The 18,419-nt window shown below is 35.8% G+C and overlaps 2 protein-coding genes across 4 annotated transcripts; both read right to left on the reverse strand.

Moving 5' to 3' along the window:
- Positions 1–1,400: 1,400 nt before the first annotated feature.
- LOC18024994 (ribosome production factor 2 homolog) lies at positions 1,401–3,450 on the reverse strand. Its single transcript, XM_006405941.2, has 6 exons — positions 3,314–3,450; positions 2,875–3,078; positions 2,335–2,580; positions 1,945–2,187; positions 1,779–1,844; positions 1,401–1,668 (listed from the first exon to the last, which is right to left on the reverse strand). The coding sequence occupies exons 1-6, from the start codon at positions 3,380–3,382 to the stop codon at positions 1,552–1,554; spliced, it is 945 nt and encodes a 314-aa protein (XP_006406004.1). The 5' UTR covers positions 3,383–3,450; the 3' UTR covers positions 1,401–1,551.
- Positions 3,451–3,668: 218 nt separating this feature from the next.
- LOC18024995 (dual specificity protein phosphatase 1) lies at positions 3,669–5,349 on the reverse strand. 3 transcript variants are annotated; one of them, XM_006405942.2, is made up of 6 exons: positions 5,255–5,349; positions 4,839–4,986; positions 4,620–4,755; positions 4,398–4,518; positions 4,119–4,264; positions 3,669–3,992 (listed from the first exon to the last, which is right to left on the reverse strand). In XM_006405942.2, coding segments are annotated over exons 1-6 (591 nt in total). In that variant the 5' UTR covers positions 5,257–5,349; the 3' UTR covers positions 3,669–3,954. The 3 variants fall into 3 exon arrangements, with proteins under 3 accessions (XP_006406005.2, XP_024015146.1, XP_024015144.1); XM_024159378.1 differs by having other exon boundaries at positions 3,685–3,987; XM_024159376.1 differs by having other exon boundaries at positions 3,705–3,865.
- Positions 5,350–18,419: the final 13,070 nt, after the last annotated feature.

Raw genomic sequence — 18,419 nt, forward strand, 5'->3', positions numbered from 1 at the left:
AGCAGCGTAATTAATTTAATAGAATATATATAAGAATAACTATTATTAAAATAATGACTAATCATATAAATTCTTAAGTGTCGTTAGGGGTTAGTATTCTACAAAAAAAATAACTAAACATATTTTTCTCTTTTTGTTTATATTCCGTAAATAACTTATGAACCTTTCATAAATCGAAGTATATTCTAAATTTTAATCAGAATAATCGCATAGTTCTATTTCTTTTGTTTTGATATTTGAAAAAAAAATATTATGATTCATTTTATTTTTGTTCATCAAAAAATTTTGCTTATTATTTTTTAGTTTTGTTTTATTTCTATTTTCCATTCAATTTGAAACAAAACTAAAATAAGATAAATTTATACATTTCAATTATTCAGATTTTCGACCTATTTCCAGGCTAAAGCTAGGCAATGGGCTAGGAAAGCCAACTTTTTAATTTTGTAATAGGCCACGGATTTTATTTTTGATTAATAGTTTATAGGTTTCAAAATTTAAAAATTATATTTTTCTTTAATTTTTTTTCCATTAAAAAAACTGTTTGCATCACAAAAAATCACATATTTTTTCTCAACTCGGTCCAGACCGGGGCTGCCCGTTTCCGTAAAGTTATCATGACTTTCCATTTGTTAACCCCTAAACGGCTAAACAAAACATTATTATGTTAAAATAACAATATTTTTTCCTATTTATTGCTCTTATATTGGTTTTATTTATTTGCTAAAGTTCGTTCGTTTCCATATCTAATTGAGTATGGTTTGAAATCATGGTTACGATTGCGTTTGGTTTAAAATGTATATAACTGTTGCATATAAAACTGAAAAACAAAAATGTTGAAGAAGAGTCCGTAGGGTTAGGTTTAGATTATCGAGAAGGTATAAGCCTAATGCGGATGATAGAGACGGTTAACTGAATAAAAAGCTTAGTTAGGCTTTGAACTCAAATATGGATCAGTCAATATCATTTAAAAGTTGGTAGGTTAAAAAAAAATACGCCACTTTAATCATCATTTTGGACTGCCCTCCTACGCAAATATAACTTAACAAAACTCTTTTGGCCTAAATACCTAGTAATTAACAATAAGAACAGAAGAATATTCACCGAAAAGTGAGGGGACGTGTTCTTATCTGCCATTCTTTTACCTGCATTGTTTTACAGTTCTATGCCATTTTAGCTTTCTTAAAAACGAAATTCATTTTGAAAACCTACAATTAAATACCAAAATGATTTTTTTTTTTTTTAAAAAAAGTCTAAACCAATTTCTGACCGTTGAAAAGCACACACTGTTCGAAGCAGCAACAAAACTAAACAGGTTTTAGGTTGTTAGTAATCAGAGATAAGACGAAAATGTGTTTCCTCATCTCTAAATACTCTTTTCTTTTGCTGCAGAAATTTTAAGATAACAAAATGATCTCGATAAATATAAGCGTAGAAAAAAACATTCAGAAATAGATTCTAACGAAAAACAAAACTCATGTTACACTGCAAAATCATCTCATCTTCCTCGCGTTGAAACTGTTGTCGACGCAGCCACGAGTGGTTTTGTGAGTTTTACTCAGACTCTTTTTTCTTTTTGGAAGCAGACCCTTCTTCCTTGTTCTTCCGCTTAGACTCTCTTCGCTCTCTCTTCACTCCCTTGGATTTATCAGCCAATGGCATTTTTTGAAGCTGCACAGAGATTGAAACAATCAGTTAAAAGATAATGAATGATCTCAAGAAATTGGATATATATACATATGTATCTGCTTTGCATATTTTATGTGTACTATCTTTCTTACCTCCTGATCTGGAACATAAATCTTCCCAAGCTTCCCTCGAACTTCATCTTGATCAACGTTTTTAATCTGTAGAATTGGATACAAAACGATAATGATTGGTCATCCATTTCTCTAAATTTTGAAGGAAACATAAGATGAAAGTTTAGAAATCGTTTGTTTGTTTTACCTTCTTCTTAGGCTTATCCTTGGATGTTTTCATTGCTTCTTTTCTTAAGCCTTCGTTGGGAAGACGATTACGCCGGATAACCAAGTCCATTGATGGACCGACTTCAACAAGCTCTATTTTAGGCACGATGGTCCCTGACTTTTTAAGCTTAATCGCGCAATGAGTGAGAAAAACCTTGTTTGGTGATATCGCTGAACATATGTAAGCACGATCTAATCCAGTAAGATTTAGATTATCAACAACCTGCAGACAAATAATTCCACTTCTTTCAGATTCTGTTATAAGCCAAATACATTCATAATCAGAATCAAGAACCATTAACGTGAAATCATATTCCTCGACTTTGGTTAAAAGCAGGCCATAAGGGTCAAACATTTCACGAAAGCATACCTCGCCTCGAAACAGATCAGTCAGGACTTCTTTTAGTTGCTTCAGCTCTTGAACATTCTCAAACCCTTCTCCAGTAAAGCAAATGAAAGGCTTGGATCCTTCATGAGGTGCTATTTTCTTGTCATAGGAAAACGATAGCAGCGATTTAAAGTTCTCAATCCCAACTTCTATAAGATCATAGACGCGGTGGTCGTACATTCTTCCAAGTAAAAGATTGTCAGGTCGTTTCTTTGAGTGAGAGCCATACTGCAACACAAACCATTACCCAAACCAATGTTAAAGACTCACATCAAAGTAAGTTTGTAGTAAAGCTACCACAAAAGAAAATATACAAAGGCAAACAAGATAGCAACAGGATGCCTTAATATGAACTTATATTCACAGGTTCTACAAATAATCAAGAATCTAAATAGAAATGTCTAAGATAATTGCAGAAGAATCAAGAATCTATGCAGAGAGATCTCAATTTTGTCACACCATAGCTGCAGCAGCTGCCAAAAGCTTTTCAAAATGATTCTATTATGAAGAATATAAACTTACCACAAAAATGCTACAATCTGTTTTGAGAGAGAAGAACTCCAATGAGGTTTCACCTCCACTCTCAAATGGCCTAATATTCTCATTCCTCCTCGAGTATTTAATGGCTCCTCCCTTCTTAAGACGGTACAGCTCCATCAGTACAGTGCTAATCGTAGCGCTCGTCTTCGTTCCATGAAGTATCAATGTCTTCTTCCCCGTCTCAACCTGGAAAATTCCGAGATTTAGGGCAGGTTTATGTCAACTAATCAGATGCAAAGTGTGTAACTTTCGAGAGATTCTTCAGAAATTGAATTCCCATATAGATATCAAAACAACTAATTAAAACAGCAACATGATTGATTACTTCTCGTTCTGTGAGCTTAAAATCTGTTTCCTATCTTATTCTCAGATTTTCAGAGAAACGAATCAAATGCATAAGAAGGAGATTAAGAAAACTCACCAACTTAGGAGCTCGCTTTTCGAGTACACGCTTGGCTTTGCCAGTCTTCGGAGTTCGTATTTCCATCATGACTGTTAAAATCTCCGGCAACTTCCACAAAACGCGACGGCTCGGAAAGAAAGAGGAAGAAGAAGAGGTTTTTCGACAATTGATTTGGGAGCCTAGGGTTTTAACTTCACAATTGGAAGCAAATTGTAGTATAGTCCTAACGTTATTACTTGTTTTCTAATTCACCCCAAACTCTTTTTTTGTGTTCAAAATAAGACCCCAAAGTTTAGCTGGGTCAACGACGGGCTGAAATTAAAAGTATTGATGGCCCATGAAACTTTTACGTAATTAACATTTTGGACATTGATTTACAAAAGCTTCACAGATTTACAACGACATTGATGAAATATTGAAACTTTACAGAGTCGTTTCCAAGTTTGAGTTTGTCAAGGAGAATCAACAAAAGATATGATGATGCTTCGTGTGAGATTTACAAGTTTCCCCAAAGACACGATCTTGGGTGAACTCTTCAGGCTTGACATTGTGCAATCGGTTCTTGCTTCTCTGTTTTATAGAGAGAGAGGAAGATGCATGTAAGAGTTTATTTACATGAACTGTCTTGTTCCTTTCTCCACAACACTTGCTTTTCATCCTCAAATGGAACAAGTCTTGTCACTCAAATCTTCCTTTACTATTTAAAAATAATCTCCAGCTTAGATTCACCACAGGGATTACAAGAACAGGACCAAATAGTTTTACACACCAAGATGTCATAAGTAAGTGTGCATATGAGTTGAGAAATACAGAGAAGACATACCTTGCAAAGACTTTTCGAGGTCTTGTAATTGCCTGATGAAACCGGCATTAGGACTAGCAACGGGTCTTTTGCTCTTAACATGTTGCATTGCTTGTGTTAAGGTCATTCCGTGTTTCTTCATGAGGTAAGCAACAACTATAGTGACACTGCAAAGTGAACAAAAGAGCAAAACATTGAGGTCCATCAAACAAAACAAGTTCTGTTCCAAATTTGGGTTACCAAAACCACTTGATGGCTGAATATCTAAGAAACCATACAAACAAATAAACAAAAACTGACCTCCGTGATTTTCCAACGAAGCAATGGACAAGCACACTACCTCCTTGTCTCTTGGCTTCATCGATGAAATCAACACACTCATCGAAGTAAATTTCCAAATTCGTGTCTTCCTTATCCACAACTATCACATACAAGCAAGAAGGTAAGCCACTCAATCCCAAAAGGGCACAAAAACACATTTTAAAAGGTGAAAACTTTATAAAGATCATTATGTTATTATACCTCGAACAACCTTGTAGACAAAGTCATCAGGGTGAGCTGGTCTCAACGAGCTAGCTACAGTTAAGATATGTGTAACGTTGTAAGACTTCAATACATTCTTGTTGCAGGCTGCTGCTACGGATCCAAGATAGAGACCCTGAAAGGTTGATTCAATCAAAAAATGGACCATGAGAAACAAAGAAACAATGGCTAAAAAAAAATGAAGTCTTTAAAGTGGACCTCTTCAATTTGGGATGGGACATTGTCTTCTCTATAGGTACGAGCAACTTTGATAACACGAACAAGTGCTTGTATCTGATTCTTCACGGTTTCGTTATACTGATCCATCGCTGGTAAAGAAGAATCGGATCCTCTGTCTCTAGAACTCCTGAAAATGGAAATGAAATCACATCGACATATTAAAATTACAGAATCGAAAAATCGATTCAACAAATTTCGATCGTATAAGGAAATCAAAATCCTGGTCAGCGGAAATTGGGTATGAAATTGGATTTTTGCAGATATGAAAAACCAAAATCTACGAGTTTTGCATCATCATGTGAAAGTCTGCAACTATTGACTAGTAATGGGATTTTTAACATCAAAAGTTGAATTCGATACTCTGGATAATATACGGAGAAGGAAGAAGATCTTACATTGAAGAAGATCTAACAAACAAGAAGAAGAAGAAAACGAATCGGGGAAAATGGTGGGTGAAATTCGAAACTGCATGGTCTCCAGATTTTTTGGGAAGGAGGAGAGGGAAAAGGGGCTAAAAGATAAATTTTCTTTTCTCAAGGACAAAATATATAATTATTTATTTATTTATCCCAGTCCTATTATAGTAATAAAATTGAAGATTGATGCTTTTTCTTTTTTTTTTGGGGACGAAGAACATTGAGTCTTATGATACTGTTGTTTGTAGGACTTTTCCGACTAAAACTATAAATCGTTTCAATTTCGGGAAATTGCGCGGCAAGCGTGAAGCAGGAACAGAGGTTTTTCGTTTTTTTTTTGGTTTTTTTTTCGATGGATTTTGAAGTCAACGAGTACGGGAATTCTTTGCAATTAAGCTAAAGCTTTTGAGTCTTCGTCTTCCTAATAGAAGTTTCCGAGATTCATAGGAATCAATGGGTCAATCTCAAATTGGTCAAGTGGGGTCTATCTGTCTATCGTTTCCCCTTCTTAAATATTCAGCCTTTCAGCGAATATTTAGAATCTACAGACAAAATCTGAGAGCTTTATCACTTTTCTGAATCTGGGTTTTCTCTAGTTTTTGCCAAAGATGAACAAGGTGGCTGAATTGGGACCAGGTGCTTTAGCCTCTGAGCTCCTGAAATCGCTGATTACAGAGGCGAAGAGGGTGGTGGAGTTCAAATCCGTGTATAAGGATCTCGCGTCGATGATGGAAGAATTGCGTCCGATAATCGAAGAGATCGAAAAGTTGCAAAAGGTCGAGGAACTAAAGAATCTCAAGGACACAATCAACAAAGCTCGTGTACTGGTTGAGAAATGTTCACGCGTCCAGCGATGGAACTTTTTCTTGAAATCTTATTACAACAGGAAAATCGTGAGAATCAATAAGGAGATGATAAACTTCTGTCAGGTTCAGATGCAGCTTCTTCAATACAAGAACCAGTTGCAGACTGGTAAAAAGCTCGATCGTTTGAATGCTCAAAGACCGTGCGATTATTGGTGTTGCTGTTGGTGTTGCTGTTGTCCATGTTTTTTTACCGGACCCGAATGACTCGGAAAGTTTTTTTGGGTTGCCGGATCACTGGTCAACCTGGATCAATCTCAGTCAACTGCGGATGTTTGTTTTTTTCTTTATAAATTTTATCATTTTTGTTACATTTTTTCTGCTGAATAAAAAAACAGAGTGTTTTAAATTATGTCACTGAATCAAATTAATTATCATATATCTTTTTTAGTATAATTTTTATTTTTTTCAATAAAATCTATACTATTATTTACAAAGTTAAAAATCTTAAATATCATCTCTACAATAATCGTCCAACGTATCATTAATAAAAAAAATATTATGTGGTGTTATCATTAGTTATCATTGATTGATCATTAATCCTACGTGTTTACATATGACATGAATTTTCTTTCAATAATGGACCAACTAATTTGTTTATGCATGGGTCATCAATTTTGTTCTTGATCATAGCCACCGATTCTGGTAATGTGGTACCAACGTCGAAACCTTAAACCCTAAAACATCTATCATATTATATATATCTTGTATCATCTACATATTTTTAACATATAACAACCGTCTTCTAAAATCTAGCAACTTTTACAAAACTCGTCCACCTCATTTTCACAAATTTATCTTTTGTATATCTCAATCTGGTTTAAATTATATCATTTGATTAGTTGGTTGTTCTTCTGTGCTAACATTTTTAAATGTTTTATTCCGATCATGATTCTTCTATGCTAACTGGTCAAATATCTATGTTTTTTCTCTATTGTGTTCTATATTACTATGCATCACATCTACCTTATTTTTTAACCCATGTTTTACTCTTTATATGATTTATCATCAAGATATCATATTTGTGTTCTTTGTTTTGCTTTGTAATTCTATATATAAAATTTGTTGCTTCCGTATTAGATATTCATGTTCTTTTTTATTAAGTTTTTCCTATAGATATATTTGAGTTATTGTTCGTAAATATAAATTTTTGTTTACCCCTGATAAGAGATAAAACCAGGTGAAGGAAGGAGAGTCACAAATACAAAGGAAGAAGAATGTTTGCTAGAAAAATATTCAGGTCGTAATTTTCATCATCCTTGTAATTTGTTTCAGCTTGCTGGAACTACATCGTAGTATCGAATAAATTGATGATTCTCTGACACCAGAATCTAAGAAACATATATGACTGAAGTTCTTGTGAATTGAAGAATGAACATACTCACATGTTGCATTTCTTATATGTTTTGATGTGTAACAAGTAATTCTTGTGTCGTATAACTTCGTTTCTTTAAAATTTTAGTTTTTGAATTAAATTTATCCTAAAACAGTCCGTCCTTTGATTGCTTCTCTAAAACCCAAATCTTACAAGACATACCTTATACGGTATCTTCGAAGAAGAGTTGAAGAATGAGATGAAATCTTGAATAGGTTTCCATGTTCAGAAAACTCAAATCAGATTGTTATGTGTTTCTGAAGTTCATTGGTTTACTTGAACACGAGCCAACAGAGATTGAACACTCAGACATTGAATTCAACAATACTAAAACACATCTGAACCCCTGACTGAAATGCGTGAGGAAAACACGATAGCTAAAGAAAACAATGGGTGAAACAAGGAAAGATAGTTGAATGGCGAAGAAATATGTGATTGATATAAAAAAAGTGGAAAAAGATGACAAAGGCTTGAAGGTAAAGAAGAGAACAAAAGAGAGAATTAAGGAGATAAGGCTAAAGCTATGTTGTAAAATTTATCATTAATTTAAAAAGAATAAAAAGAAGAAAAAGAAGGGAAAACCTAAGGAGATCTAAGTTATGAATATAGAGAGGGAGGAATGCAGAGAGAAAGAGACAGAGAGATGGAGAGAGAGGTAGAGAAAGGGAGATACAAAGATAGGGGGAGAGGGAGAGGGGGAAAGAAGGAGATACAAAAATAAGGGGAGAAGGAGGGCGAGAGAGACAGACAGAGAAAGAGAGAGAGAGATGAAATTATTGTCCATGCAAGTAAACGAATCAGAATACCGAGGCGAAAGAAATAAGAATCGGAAAACAATCATTTTGAAAAGATGAACACAATGAAAACTAAGAGGAAAGAAAAGACAACAAAATCAAAATAAAAAGTTGGAGAGACATAGACGATGATGAAGAAAAGGATGAAGGATAAGAAGATTGAAAGATATGTAAGAGGAAGAAGAAGATGTCAAAGAAGAAGAAGTATAAGTAGAAGTCAAAGACGATGAAGAAGAAGCAGGAAAAAATGAGGAAGAAGAAACTCTAAAAGATGAATAAAAGGAAGAAGATAAAAATGAATTTGATGAGAAAGAAGAAGAAGAAGAGCACTACAAGAAAACATCAAAAATTCCAAAATTTTTTTTTAACAATAATAGTCGTTGGAAAATTTCCAACAAAAATCTTACAATAGTTTAACAAAAATTAATATCGTTGGAAACTCGTCACAATATTCCAACAAATATGATTTTTCAAAATTGTGTCAGATAACTCGTCAGTAAATTGTCAAAAATTTCTAATAAAATAAAGCTCGTCAGAAATTACCAACGAAATTTAAGTTGTTAAAAATTACTGATATATTATTCGTCGGAAATTTATCAGTTTGTCGGGGGCTAATTTCCAACAATTTGCCGACTAAATTTTTTGTTGGAACTGTTCTGATTATCTTTATCACTAAAAGAATATCGAAATCGTAATTTTTGTTGAAACGGTTGGACCACTAGATCAATTAATTAATATTTTTATTAGAAATAATATGAATATAATATTAATTATCTTCAAGATAATATATGAATCACATACAACATAATGATAATCAACTAAAATTCAAAAATCGAACTTGCTATTATATAGATAAGTAACAAAATTCTCTATAGTAAAAAAAATATATATTATATATATTTATTATATTTTAAAAAAATATCATGGTCGAAAAAAAAGAAACAATAGAAAAAAAAAACTATTGATAAAAGAAAAAAACTTCTTATTGTGAATAAAGAATCTGATGGATTAAAATAATTGAAAGTTACAATTTTATTCAGAATCTGATGAGTCGTTTGATAGACTAGAATCATCAGAGTCATAAAATTCTCCAACATTGGCATCATCTTCCTCATCTATATCATCAAGTAATTGATTTTCAACATCCACCAATATTGTGTCTTCGAGAGAATGTTCAACCACAGTAGTGACACCTATTGAATTTTGTTGTAATGGATCATGATCCTTCACTCCATCTATTCTTCCCCGTGGATTAATTTGTGCAACTGTGATTCATGGATTGTTGATTTGCTTAACTCTAGGATATGGAAGGTAGCACACTTGGTCGGCTTGGGATGCAAGAATAAATGGATCATACCTATTTAGTTTTCCATTTGAATTAATCTCTGTAACGCCAAATTTGGTAAGCTTAAACACCACGTCCATTTGTAGGATTATACCATTTGCACTTGAAAAGTACACATTTCAAGTTGATGAATCCAGGATATTCAACTTCTATAATGTCTTCTATCACACCATAGTAGTCTGTATCCGTCGTATGCACAACAACCCCATAGTTCACCGTCTGCCTATTGTTTGAAGTGGTTCTTTTCTTAAACACATATCCTCTAGTGCAATATATTGGCGACGAAATCGTTTCTGAAAGTGGTCCTCCGACTAACTCTTCCAGCCAAGTTGGATTTACTTCACCCCTTGTAGACGCTGATTGAGCCTGAAATATTAAATACTAATGTAGCCACTTGCACATTTCAATAACTAAATGATTAAAGGAAAATAATTAACTCACGTAGAATTTTAGCCACTTTGCAAATTCTTCTTGTTTCATGATTTCAATTTCAGAATCACTTTTGCGTGGGTGTGCTTCCTTGACTTGTTTAACAAATATGCTGATAAATTATACAAAGAAGTTAATACCTACAACACAAAAAATGAATAATTTTTTATTAAGTAATAAAATACCTCTCGTATGATAATACTTCTTCACAATTACGAAGTATATAAGTATGTATATGGTTATACTCTTCGTCTGACAACCAAACAGATTTTCGTTTTCCACTAAGCCGTCCGACTTATACTACAAGAAAACAATCGTTTTCCAATGGTCCATTACGACGGTTTTCAAATCGTCGCAAGAGTACACCGATTTTACGACGATCTAACATCTAATTTTAAAACCGTCGTAAAATCATCGTATATAAAAATCGTCATAAACTCGACGTACAATTTACGACGAATTACAACGATTATACATCGATAACGAGAGATTTGCTAATAAATGTAAAATCGTCGTAAATTCGTCGCATAATTACGACGAATATACGACGACTACATTTCGATGTACATGTTACGACGATTGTACGTCGAAAAAGGAGTTAGGTGAAAAACATTTAAAACATGTTTACCTAACAATTGTAGATGAAAAATTTTATCGCAAAATCGTCGTAAATTCGTCGTAATATTATTGTTGAATGTAAACCATCATAAAAAGTCGTCGTAAAAGCGTTGTAAAGCCCGAAATTTTCCTATAAATAGATCTTCATTCCTTCATTCAATCACAACACATCATCATTCAAACATAAGAGCATCTTCACTGAACTAGATGTTGATGAAAATATTTTCTTAATAGACCCTCGGAACAGGCAACTTGAAGATCTTCCCGATGATACAGAAGAAGAAGGTGATGATGAGTTTGCTGAAACCGATGATGACGATTTGGCGGAAGAAGACGGTGATGGTGATGAAGTAATAGAGGAAGATGAATCTGATTGAGTTTCATGCATTGTATTTAGTGAATGTTTGTTATTATGTAATTTGTAACTTTGTTTGTTTGAATTTTTTAAAAACCATAAAATTCGATTTTACGACGGTTTTACGACGGTTTTTCTAAACCCTAAACCCTAAGTCTAGGTTTTAAGCCCTGAATGAATAGGGTTTCAATAACCTTTGCATTGTTCTTTATGCAATATCCCATTTATAAGATTTAGGGTTTACTCACTTTTTTAAAAAACATCGTAAAACCGTCGTAATATAATCGTAAATTTACGATGGTTTTACGACGACTAAACCCAAAACCGTCGTAAAACCGTCGTAACGTTTGCACCGGATATGCTCTTGATCCTAGGTACGAGGTTATAAATGTTTAGACATTACGACGATTTTACGACGGTTTAGGGTTAAATAGTCGTAAAACCGTCGTAACGGTCAAATGCTCCTATCACGACACGTGTCATGTCATGCAGTGGACCGACTGTTCTACAACCAAATCGTCGTAAAACCGTCGTAAAGTTACGACGATTTTACGACGATCACAAAATATATATAAGGAACGCGAGAATTCCCCCTTTCGTCGCTCATTCCTCTCTTCTCCCCTCTCTCTCTACAATACTTTCTCTCTCTAATCCCTAAACCACTCCCTCTCTCCCTACTCTCAGAGCCAAAAGTTGTAAGTTTTTTTTTTAAATTAATTTCATTACATATTATTTTAGATTTAGGTTCGGAATTTAGATTTAGGTTCGGAATTTAGATTTAGGTTTCGGAATTTAGATAGGCCCGAATTTTGTAAATTTTAATAAATATTTGAAAAATTAATAACAAATTTTTTAAAATTTTGTAGATTCTATCTCGATGGCTCCTCGGGCTAAGAGATTTCACTACCGACAGCTCGTCGATTCTGACGGTACGGCCCCGTCTACCTCGGCGACCGGATCAGCCATCCCGGAGTCCTCGGAAACACAACGGACGGTTTCCCAACCGGTCGTTGTTCCGCAGCCGGCACCGCCTCCACCACCACCAGCAGAACCAGCGGCTCCCGCATAGGCCGAGCCTGAGGCTGATCCGATCCCGCCTGTACCGTATGCCCAGTTTACGGTACAGGATCTTCTGGCGCAACCCGGTCGTGGGACCATGAACAAACTCGACCCGGATCGAGCCCCCAGCACCTATTAGTACGTAATTTTTTTCCTACAATATTTTTAAATTAATTAATATTTATTCTTATATATTTGATATTAATTTACTTTTTCTCTTTCCATTTGACTAGGTTTACGACCGACAATGCAGTCGGTCGTAACGTTGCGGATATCATCAAAGGGTTTTTTGTACAACCCCATACCAGCTGGAAGAAGCTGGATCAGGCCACACTTGACACTTGGTTCAAGTGTTTTGCGGTAAGTAATTTATCATTTCGTTTAATTTTAATTTTAAATTTTAAATTTTTACAATAATTACTAACTTTTTTTTTTTCCTAGCAAAACTCGCATTGGGAAACATCCGCACACGGACGTGTGGAGACGGCCTTCAAGGAGAAGGTCAAATTCCGCCTCAACAACACCGTTTCCGACTGGAAACGGAAGTGGGAGGTTGATGGCGACAAGGCCAAGCCGGCGCCTATGTCCAATACCGTCTGGCGGGGCCTTGTCCAGTACTGGTTGGATCCGCACAACCAGACTACGGCCGCCAAGTGTTCCGGATCTAGGTAAGTCGTAGTTAATTTCAATAATATTTACATTATTTTTTTCTTATAATAGATTCTAATCAAAAAAATTTTCAGGAACGCTACTGACGATGCGGGAAATCGGAAGAACGTTTCGCACACTTCCGGCCAGATTCCTTTTGCCGGAAGACGGCTTATGATGGTAAGTAAATTAAAATTATTAATTTTTTTGTTTTCAAATAATTAACTCTTATTTCTTGATACTAATTAATTTTTTCATTTTGATTTTGTAGGTCGAAGATAACGGAGGAAAACTTCCTCCGATGACGAAGGTTTTTGCCGAGACGCATAAAAAACGTAACGGCGAATTCACGGATCCTCGGGCGGAGGAGATCTACAACGCCGCCTGTGCGGCGATCTACAACGCCAATAATTATTGGAAAGTCGAAAAAAATGCCAACCGAGACATAACAAACTCAGCAAACAGGAAGAGCGACCGTCGTGGTTTAGGGATGGCTAAGCACACATGTGGGTCAGAGCCATATGTCCGGAGAAGAGAACGGATGGTAATCTTTATTTTTATGCATATCTAATTTTTTTCAGTTCACTTTTCTTATATACATATGTTTACTTTTTCCAAATGATTAGGGGGACAAGGTGACAGGAGAACTCCCGGATATGGTGACTTTTATGGAAGAAACCCATAAGAGAAAGTCTGATGGGGTGTTTGTGTGCAAAAAAGCTGAGTTGATTGCTAAGAGGTGCCGAGATATGGAGCAGCAAATTCTCACTCAACAGACTCAAGATGATGGTGATGCTCTTGAGTCTAACCATCTTACACAGGCCGAAATCGATGGCATATTCCAAGAGGTAAAACATTAAGAACTATGTAGTGTTTTCCTTTTATTATAAATACTAATTAATAAGCAAAAAAGGAAAAATGCATTGAAATGGGATATAGATGAAGAATACGAGTAAAACCCGAAAAAAGGAAAAAGTTATGGAAAGAATTGATCAAACACAATGAAAAAGAATAAGGGAAATACGAAGAAGAAAAAACTGAAAGATAAAGAATATGAAGAAGAATTAAACAAAGAAAGAGGAAGAAGACAAATCAGAAGAGAAAAAAGAAGTAGAAATAGAAGACAATGAAGAAAAGAAATAAAATATGAGGGATAAGACATCCGAAAGATAAATAAGAAGAAGAAGAAGAAGAAAAGGCAAATACGATCAAACATAATTTTTTTAATACATGATTCTTTTTATTGTTTATACGTATTGTAATTGTCTAAGCTTTTTGGCTATAACTGGTCGTTGATTTTTGCTCTCTTATAGTGCGTATGTGCTTCCTCTCTTTCTTTGTATTTTTTGAACATGATTATCGTGTCATCTCTATGTAGGTATTATAGTATTGATATTTACGATCTACCTACACCGATATTGGATAATTGGAAGTTAATAAAGAAAAATAAAGAAAAGATGATAAAGAAGAACAACCAAAAGATAAAGAGGAAAAAAAAATGAATAACCAATATGTGGAAATTAAGAATTCGTGTTTGTCTTAGTTCTATTGGTTTGTGGGTTTCATACACTTATTTAATATTGGATTTTGAGTATTTAATTTTATGAGTTTGTTTTATTTTGATCATATACGTCTCAATTTTTCTAATTATCTTGATTCACATAATATAAAAATTTGTTTTATAATTTTAAATCTCTCGGAGGCTAGCGCAAGATGCAGACAAGACACCTAGTTTTAAAGAAAATATACACTAAGTATAGTGATCATTATAACTATATTTTTTTATCATCTATAATTATATTTTTCATTCTATTTTCCTTTTCATTCTATTTATTTTCTTTTAAAACTATTAAAGTTTTACTAGAAAACTTTATCTTATAAAACTTATTAATGTGTTATAAAACTTATTAATGTGTAATGGTGAGAAAGTAACAAACCATTCAATAAATAAATAAAATAAAAAACAAACATTTATTACTACTAAAAACATTAAAACAAAAGTATATTAATTATCTCATAAAATCCAAAAAGTAATGTATAAAACTCTAGCCAATATCTCTTAATTTTGCCGGCGCCTCCTCTTCTTCATCTTTTGGTACTCTAAATTCTTTGAATTTCTTCTAATTTTGCTTTTCAGAACTGTATATATATATATATATATTTATATATATTTTAAAAAGAATCTTATCGAAATAGTAGATTATTCTTTTTTATCGATAAAGTTATAAACTGTTATTTTCTTTTCCAAACCTGTAACATGTTTGGGTGGAGTTTTTGCTGGTTCACCGGGTATAAACGAGTTTTTATAGGTTTAAACAGTTTAATAGTATTCCAAATTTTCAACAAAAACCAAACCACAATTTTGCGAGGTCACAGTTCAACAATCGGACCGTCTGATCTGATCCGGGTCTAAAAACATTGGGGGTTGGATTTAGCCTAAATCTGGCCCACAAGCGTTTAGTCAGATGATCGTCATCAAAAAAATCTTGGGCCCTAAAAGCTGATGTGATCATGGAACCAGAAACACAAGTGGAGGTTTCGGAATCAGCCTTAGTCGTTCTGGAGGGTCCCTTAACGTGGTCCAAGACCCGGAAGCTTACTGGGGCTGTTCGGAGTTTGCTTGAAAGAATCAAGAACATGGAGGTTCATGGCTGGATCAATGATGATCAGCTTACACTTGCCATCTTAACCTCAATATCATACTAGAAATCGGATTGAGGTTTGGCCGGCGTGTAAGTTCATGGTATTCTTTTTCCTGTGCTCGGTTTTGTCTCAATGGGTTTTCCGGGTGGAGGTTTTAACGAGGCTATGGGCTTACATTCCTTTCCCGGCCCAAACTCATGAAGAATTCCAAGAGTCATCTCGGCTGGCAGTCCAAGAGTCAGTCAACGCAGTCAAGGCAGCCGAGGAGTCAGTCCAAGCTTTATTTATTTCGGTCTTAGCTCCATTTAATAAAATTGTCTTTACCAAGTATGGATTTTCGCCTGCTCCTTCCCCTATATAAACGATGTAGAGATCCCAGATCTCAGGAATATTCTTTTTTTTCTTAATAAATTTTTTTAGAGAATTCTCTTTTGTTCTTCGTGAGTTTTTCTGATTACTTGGTGGTTAGTCATTTGATCATTTCGGTTTCTCAAGTGTCCTCTATTACACTTGACGCAGCCTTCACCCAGTTGTCTCGTTGGGACGTTCAAGTAGTTAAAGGGGCTTAAGGATTTTCGGGAACTTAGTTCTCACGCCTTAACATCTTTTTTCCGCGGATCCAATCAGCTAGCTTAGTCACCCACTTGTTTCAAACATTTCACCGCGAGCTTGGACCTAAGGATCTTTGGGTTTTAACCCACCCCTTAGCATCTTCTCCGTGAATCAGCCAAATCCGATCAAGAGTGTGATTTCCTTGGGAAGATCGTATCAAGTGGTATCAGAGCCACACCCTTGAAATCGGTATTTTCTATCCTTTCATAGTCTTTTAAACTTCTGCCTTATCTTTTTTTTTTTTAAATCCCAGATCCTTTTAAAAAAACAAGACAAAAAAAATGAAAATGAAAAAAGAAAGATCTGGTTGAATTCGAAAATTCTTTTCTGTCTATCTACTATTTCTTCTTCATAATCCACTTGATATTCTTTTTTGGTTTGGGCTTAAATCGAGGTTTTCTGTCTATGTACTCTTTTTCTTCTTCATAATTCGCTTGATATTCTGTTTTGGTTTGGGCTTAAATCGAGTTTTCGATCTAGTTCTACAAGAACCGAGGAGAGTTTCTAGTGTTGTGAGGACATTAAGAGAGACTGAGTGAAACACTGAGTGAAACACTTCTGAGGAAATTTTATTAACTTGTTGTTCATTTTGCGAGGTACATCATGTGTTCTAGTGAAGATCCATCCCCTGTTCGATCATGAGAAGTAAGGGACGCAACCATGGTTCATAAAATGGATCAGATTACCCGGATGCTGAATCACATGAACCGGCATATAGAACAGATGGAGACTACACAACCCATAAGAGCTGATGAGGCCGGACCTAGCGAAGGTGGTTGAAACCATACAGGCCAGAGGAGGAGAACTCAAGATCGGGAAGAGGTTGTCGACGAGAACCCATTTTATCATGACGGACACTCCTCGGGTGAACGCAGGAATGGGCATAGACGAGGTCGGGAGGATCGCAATCAGCCGAACTTAAGCTCCGAACTATGACCGCAAGCCAAGACGAATTGATCGAGATCAAAATCAAGGTCGAGACGAATCAGATCAGACTCGGGGACGGAATGACAATGACATCGGAGGACTTAAGCTCCGGATCCCATAATTTTACGGACAAAACGATCAAGACGCGTTCTTGGAATAGGAGAAAAAGATTGACATAGTCTTTGCGTCAAAACTTTTCCGAGAGGAAAAAGATTAACATTGCTGCGACCGAGTTCCATGGTTATGTGGTCGACTGGTGGGATCAGGTTGTGACGAACCAAAGATGGAACGGGGACCGACCCATTAGTACATGGGATAAGATGGCAACTCTGATGAGGCATCGCTTTGTACCTACATACTATCACCGTGAGCTACACACTAAGCTCTGACGGCTGACCCAGGGAACAAAGAGTGTGGAAGACTATTTCCAGGAGATAGAACGGCTTATGCTAAAAGCCGATATAGAAGAGTCGGAGAATGCTACCATGGCGCGTTTCTTGAGAGGTCTGAACCGTGACTTGCAGAACCGAATGGAGTTGCAGGAATATGTAAACATGTCCGAGATGCTACACAAGGCTGTGTTGGTGGAGCAACAGCTTAAGAGGAAAGGCGTTTCTCGGCCAACTTATGGTTCCAGTTTGCGGCCCAGCTATCGAGACGAAAAGCCAAGCTATCAGCCGAGGTCCGATTTGAAGTCCAACCCGGATCTCAAGCGCAGTTCATCCGCATCGAAATACAAAGGCAAGACCGAGGCTAATCCGGTCAGAAGCAGAGATATTGAATGTTTTAAGTGCCGAGGCAAAGGGCTCTACGCCAACAGGTGTCCGAACCAGCGGGAATGATTTTACTTGACTCGGACGAGATTGTATCAGATGGCGAGAAAGATACTAGACCAGTTTTTGACGATGATGAGGAGCATGCAGCCAAAGCTGAAATACTCGTATCCTGACGAGTTTTGCTAACTCAGGAACCGGTCAAGGAAGAAGAACAGTGGGAAAAATTTTTCCATACCAGATGTGTTGCTCAGGGAAAGGTGTGCAGCCTTATCACAGACGGTGGGAGCTGTACGAACGTTGCTAGCACTATCTTGGTGGAGAAATTGAACTTTGTCACTCGGAAACATCCGCAGCCATACAGCCTTAGGTGGTTAAACAATCAGAGACAGTTGAAGGTTACTAAGCAGGTTTTGGTGCTTTTAGCCATTGGCCGATATGAAGATGAAGTGGTGTGTGATTTGTTACCCATGGAGGCCGGCCATATATTACTCGGGAGACCATGACAGTATGACCGGAGGACAGTACACGACGGCTTTACCAACAAACATTCCTTCGAGTTCAAAAGCCGGAAGATTACCCCTGCACTATTATCACCCGCGAGGTTTATTTAGACAAACTCAGACTCGAGCAGAACAGCAAAGGAAAATCCGTTGTGAGTGATCCCCAAAACACTCTTTCTACTAAATCTGAGAGTGAAAGT

Source organism: Eutrema salsugineum, unplaced genomic scaffold (genome assembly GCF_000478725.1).
Source record: "Eutrema salsugineum unplaced genomic scaffold, Eutsalg1_0 scaffold_13, whole genome shotgun sequence".
In the NCBI taxonomy this organism is placed as follows: Eukaryota; Viridiplantae; Streptophyta; class Magnoliopsida; order Brassicales; family Brassicaceae; genus Eutrema; species Eutrema salsugineum.